The 6,120-nt window shown below is 37.5% G+C and overlaps 1 protein-coding gene across 2 annotated transcripts in view; it reads right to left on the minus strand.

Moving 5' to 3' along the window:
* Positions 1-1,276: 1,276 nt before the first annotated feature.
* The window catches only part of PRKG2 (protein kinase, cGMP-dependent, type II), an 88,610-nt gene continuing 83,766 nt past the window's right edge, over positions 1,277-6,120 (minus strand). For both annotated transcript variants that reach the window (XM_008070342.2, XM_008070341.2), the window contains exons 17-18: positions 4,033-4,099; positions 1,277-1,519 (exon numbers count right to left, since the gene is read on the minus strand). In XM_008070342.2, the coding sequence (XP_008068533.1) occupies positions 1,424-1,519; positions 4,033-4,099 (163 nt within the window). In that variant the 3' untranslated portion in view covers positions 1,277-1,423. The remainder of the gene's footprint in view (positions 1,520-4,032; positions 4,100-6,120) is intronic.

A 6,120-nucleotide genomic window follows, 5' to 3' on the forward strand; every position in this document is an offset into this window, starting at 1 on the left:
GAAATCTTATCACTTTTCCAGTAACTTGCTTGCCCTAACAATCCAAAATTATAAAAACATCCATGACTCAAATGCCTTTAAAAAGAGTTATTAACTCAGCAGTAATTATACTGCATCAGCATTTGTCAATAAAATTTTCATTAAAAATTAACTGTGGTTGATCTGGAAACTTGTGGTTTATTAATAGCAACAATTGTAAAATTGGTCAGAATACCTCTGTTTCAAAGAGTCAACAGCCTTTCTTATTCGAATTTATTTTTAGTGGACACAGTGGCTTACACCTATAATCCCAGCACTTTGGGAGGCTGAGAAAGGTGGACTGCTTTAGCCCAGGGGTTTGAAGCCAGCCTGGGCAAAATAGTGAAACCCCATCTCTACAAAACATCAAAAAATTACCCAGGCATGGTGGTACATGCCTGTAGTCCCAGCTACTCAGGAGGGTGAGAGAGAAGGATCACCTGAGCCCAGGAGGTCCTGTCTGTGATGAGCCATGATCATGCCACTGCACTCTAACCTGGGTGAGAGTAAGACTCCCACTCAAAAATAAATAAAATAAAATAATTCTCTATATTTAATGAGAAGTAAAGAAAAGCCTTCACAATTTCATTCTAGCATATTTTCTACATTGGCTGTAAAAATATTTTAGCATATAAGGTATAACTTTTTCAAAGGTCCTTCATTTAACCACACATTATAACCAGCCTTAACAAGGTTTCTGAAAAGTCTCCGAGGTATCACAGCTGGTCATAAACGAAAGAAAAATAGTTTTTGTTTTATTTTTTATTTCCTCAATAGAAAATAATTACCTGGTTATAGTTAATTGACTCACTTACTTTAGGAAAAGGCACCATTGACTAATAATCTTCCCTTTCCCAGACTAGTATCAGAAGCATCTTAGCACACTTCCAGGTTGAATGCAGGTGAAAGTCAAGAGCTTCCATTGGTTACCATGATTTCTGAAAACCACCATTTTATGATGCCATCATGCTTACATGGAGTTGTCGAGAGCTAGGGAACTCTTCCAAAATGCACCCTTATTCTTCCTCCTCTGTGCATGACTTAACTGTTCAAGGGCAACACCCCTTTTAAACCCTCATAGTACAAAAAGAAGCAGAGTATGATTGCAATGGAGCAGTAGATTGCAGACAAAACTATGCCTCTTTAGCAATGATGGTTCTGACTGTGGAAAGGAACATAGGATAGCCTTTCATCCAGTAGGAAAGAGAGAACAGGACACATGGATAAATCACAGCATCTCAATGCAGTTTATGACCACATCCACACCACTCTCCTCCACTCCCTGTGCAGGGGTTTCTTTGCCCTAATGGGAGTTCAAAAGGTATTATCACCCTCTGAAGACAAAAATAACATGTTGGATGACTGATCCTCATGGTCTTCTTCTGTAGTATCATCCTTTCCTCTGTCAGAAGTCCTTGTCCCAGCCTGATAGCTCATCTGGAGGCACTCCTTTTTCAGGAGGGTACTTGTCAAAGTAGCTGTGATCAATGGGTCCACGGAGCTAATATAGAAAGGATAAAACAAAGATGGGAATCATGTTGACTAAGCACACTCTCACATATGGATACTGCTTTTATATCCAAGCACTGATTTCAGACTGTAACCACTAGTCAATTACACAAAAGAAAAAGATGACCAATGATGACACTTGAGTTATCGTCTCCTCACAAGAGCTCCCCTTGAGAACCAAATAGATCTGGTCACTGGACAGCATTCAGTGGGAACTCTCTGACATGAGGAGTATTCCTACAGAAAAGGTGGCAGAAAGTATGTCTTGTGATTTTTTTCAAGTTGAAAGCTATTTTAAGAATCAATATTAAAAATTCAAAATCTGCCAGAGTTCTCCTTCCACTTTAAAAAATTTTCTCACGAATTCAATTTAATATAGATAATTAATCCATATAAAGCATCCAGAATGCAAAACAAGGGAATGACTCAAAATACTAGTGATGCTATTGAAAAAGGAAAGTGACTCTGGTATTAAAGCACATTGCAGATCAGGTGGTTTCCAATTCTGCTTTCGAGCAAATTTTAGTAGCGCCTAACTAAATCATCAGCTGAAAGATCATTAAAAATACTATATATGATAGATCATAATGTGGTGGCAGAGTGACGGGCGACCACTCAGAAGGCACTGAAAGCAGCATTGCTATGACAAAACTCTCCTTCACCTCATATATATGAACACAACTCTTGTCACTTGAATTAATATAATAATAAATTTTAAAAGAAATAGAATTGATATTAAATCTGACCCATTTTTAAATAAACAATATTTATCCACAGGTACAGGAAATAATTTCTTCTCAACAAGAATATTAATAATTTAGTACTTTATAAATTATTTAATTTATAAATTTAATAATTATCTTTAGAAAGTTGCAATATACCTGTCATTTGACACTACATGCTATAAAAATGTGACTATAACTGGATTCAAAAGACACATTTATATTATCACAAAAAATTCTGTGACAATTTTTAAATGTTTGAACTGAAGTTTAAAGGCACTTAAAGAAAGATTTTAAAAATTGCCAAGTATAGATGCATTTTACATTAGGATGAAATTTCATAGGAAAAAATAAAATGAAAATATAGGGAAAAGAAGGAGTGATGTAATATTTCTGTCTGTACTTCTTAAATGGCTGATGGGTATCAAATTTTGATGGTATTTAGATTATGGTAAATATATTTAAAGAAATAAAGTAATATTAATGTTTTATTTTAAAATGTCAATACTTACAACATTCTAGAAATTATATTCTCTACAACTATTTAAACTTTGGTGAACAAATTCTGTTGTCACACTACAAATGAGCAACAATAAATAAAGATCATCATGTTTTTAGATAAAACACTAGCATAAAATTGTGTTGATCTAGATCATTCCTGAGTCATTCTTCCCCCCAAGTTAGTTGAAATTCTGCTTTCTCTAGTGCTACGCCGATAACGTGACCATTAGCAACACGTGGTCACTGAATACTTAAAGTGTGGCTCATCCATATTGAGATGTACTGCAAGAGTAAATATCACTTGGGATTTTGAAAATCTAGTATGGAAAAATAAATACAGAGGTTGCCAGAAAAAGTATACACATTTTAAGAAAAAAAAAAACTGTATTAAAATTGTAATACTCAATATATATCATTTGACTTCTGCAGTTATAAGAGGTGCTCAGAGTGTTCAGACACTTCTGATCATGGCGAACAACGGTAAGACTTGTTGCTGAGTTAGGCCTCTGGATCTTCCCTTGTGCACATCACACGCAGTACTATGTGTCTCAGACTTATCATGAATATGTGCAGCTGTTAGACATGTTGGAGGTTCTGTGGCATACTCACACCTCCATTGTCATTATATACTTCCACAGCATTCTCAAATTTCAGATACCACTTCAAAATGGTCTTGCACTCCTCAAATGACAACTGTGCTTCCATTATTTTCTTTGTCCTGCCTGTTGCCTGGTGAAGCTAGCATTCATCTGACAAACACCATCTTTTGAGCAAACATCGTACTACACATTGCTACTGTAATTCAATTCAACTTCAAAAAGTCATACCTAGATAACAGCTCTTAAAATGTGTATTTTTTTTAGCATCCGGTATATCATTAATATTTTATATTGATTACATATTGAAAGAATATTTGGGGTGTTACCATAAGCAAAATTAATTTTACCTGTTTCTTTTTTATCTTTTATAATGTGGCCTCTAGAAAATTGAAAACTAAGTATGTGGTTCACATTGTATTTCTAGAGTCATCTGTGAACCTGACCAACATTGACTACTTTGAGACTTAGGTGCCTCTGATATGCATAGTTGGTTCCTGAGTGGTGACACTATTTAGTCCTATATTCACAATTACTAATAGTTTCACTAAATTTTTTAAAAATCTGTTTAAAAACACCTAAAGTCTGTTATATGCCCATATATACACATACACACCTAAAATCTGTTTACAGAAATAAATACCTAGGAAAAAAATCAAGAAAGGAATAAAGTATAAATATCATACCTCTCTTCGTAAAGGTGATGGAAAGTTCCGTGCTTTCAGTCCCTCCCAATTAAAACCATTTAGCCACCTAAGAAAGAGAACAGTGGAGAGGAATATTACTCGCCCAATAAACAATTTGCATGTCAAATTATCAGTCAGTTTGTTTTGTTACCCACTCCCTGCCTGCAACCTCACAGAGGCAAGCAGCTAGATGGAAATACAATCATGCCGGCTGCCTGGTCTCAAACTATAAGGTGGTAGCATTTGTTTTTGGTAACAGCAAGGTGTTGGGAGTTGGTTTAGCATTTGTCATTTGTAGTGGCATTGTTGTGCTTGTAAATATGCCTTGCATTTTGCAGATTTGAAGAAAGTTAGTGCTACTTGTAGGCTAAAAATGATGGCGTGTCAAGTGGACAAAAATGATCTCTTCTGACATTCTTCTGTTTAACAGAGGAGTAGCTCGGGATATTTGTGCTGTCTCCAGGGAGAATGCCATCTGAGAAAGAACATGGTTCAAAGAGGGCCACTTTGACTTGCGTGATTCTCCATGTTCAGGAGAACCATCAGACTTTGAGGAAGACAGTTTAGATGCTTTAATCCACGATGATCCCCAGCAGTCAACCCAAGAACTGGCAAATGTGATGAACTGTGACCAGTCAACCATCGTGTAATATTTGCGTTCCATGGGCAAGTAGGAAACACTGAGAACTTATGCATCAACCTATAAATCCATGCCCCCTAACCTCGAGTGGGCACTTAATACTGCCAGCAAGCATTCTAGATTCCCTGGGTCCACTTCCTGCCATATTCCTTTAGACTCAAAATTCATACTTTGTCTTTGTTCCTGCTCCCTAAGCTTCCACAAGCTCCTCCCCGTCCCCGGATAATAGGATAATTGTTTCCTATTCCACAGAAGCATAAAAAGAGAACTTCCATGGTCTCCCACCAGCAAAGCCCATGTCAACCCACCACCGTGTGTTACTTTCTCTCCTGTACCATGAATGAACTCCCACTGCTTCTAGCAAGGTCAAGTCCTCCACTGTGTGCTTGATCTCATCAGCTCTGCTCTATGCACAGACACACCCCGGCAATTCCCCCCTCTACAGAATCCTCAGTGTCTTCCCTGCTAGTTCATGCTCATCAATACAGAAACATTCTGTTTCTCTCAACAACCAAACGCCTCCCCCTGCCAACTCTCCCTGTCTCTCCTCCCATTGAAGGGAAATTTCTTGAGAGTTATTTAATCACTTTGTGAGCTCCCATTTTCTTCTGACCACACTACAGTCAAATTTCACTCCCTCCACTCCACTAAATCACCTCAGTTCTCAGTACCCATCTTACTTGACCTGTTAGGAGCATTTGCCACTAACTCGTCACTCTCACTTCCTGAAATGACTTTTTGTTTGCTTTTCTGCACTATTGCCTAGGCTTTCTTCCTACCTTCTTGAGTGCTTTTCCTCATTGTTTTCCTGCTATTTCCTAATAGAGTCATGCTGCAAAGCTCAGTCCTTGGGTCTCTTCTCTGTCAACTACTCTCACTCTTCAGGTAATCTCATTCTGTCTCATGGCTTAAAAAGCACTTATATGAGGAGGGACTAAAAAAACAAAGACAAAAAATGAAATTATCTTTTGGAGGGCAGGCCCATTGTAGTCCAGGCTTCCACTGCTAGGTAAAGTAAGTGTTCTAGGAACCCATCAGCATCAGTGTACCAGCTAGTATTGTGAGAGGCGTTCGGCTTCAATGAATTTTTTTTTGGAGATTCTCTCAACACTTTTGTCTATTTCATGATGGGTTATTTATGAGGGCAACTACCCATACTGTACTGATTGTTCAGCAGTTTTTGACCAAAACTGGCATGACTCCCATGCTCCAGCATCCCTATTCATCTAATCTCAACAACTTTTTTTTGTTCATTTCCCGGGATGCAAAAAGTTCCCAAAGGAGAATGTTTTGCCCATGTGGAAGAGATAAAACAACAACAACAACAACAAAACAGAAGCAGTACTAAATTAATAAGTTCAAAAACTGATATGAGCACTGGAAAAAGCATCTTTCTTTTTTTTTTTTTTTGAGTTGGAGTCTCACTCTGTCGCCCAGACTGGAGTGCA

This window comes from Carlito syrichta, unplaced genomic scaffold (genome assembly GCF_000164805.1).
Source record: "Carlito syrichta isolate Samal-C Ts95f unplaced genomic scaffold, Tarsius_syrichta-2.0.1 Scaffold313359, whole genome shotgun sequence".
NCBI lineage: Eukaryota > Metazoa > Chordata > Mammalia > Primates > Tarsiidae > Carlito > Carlito syrichta.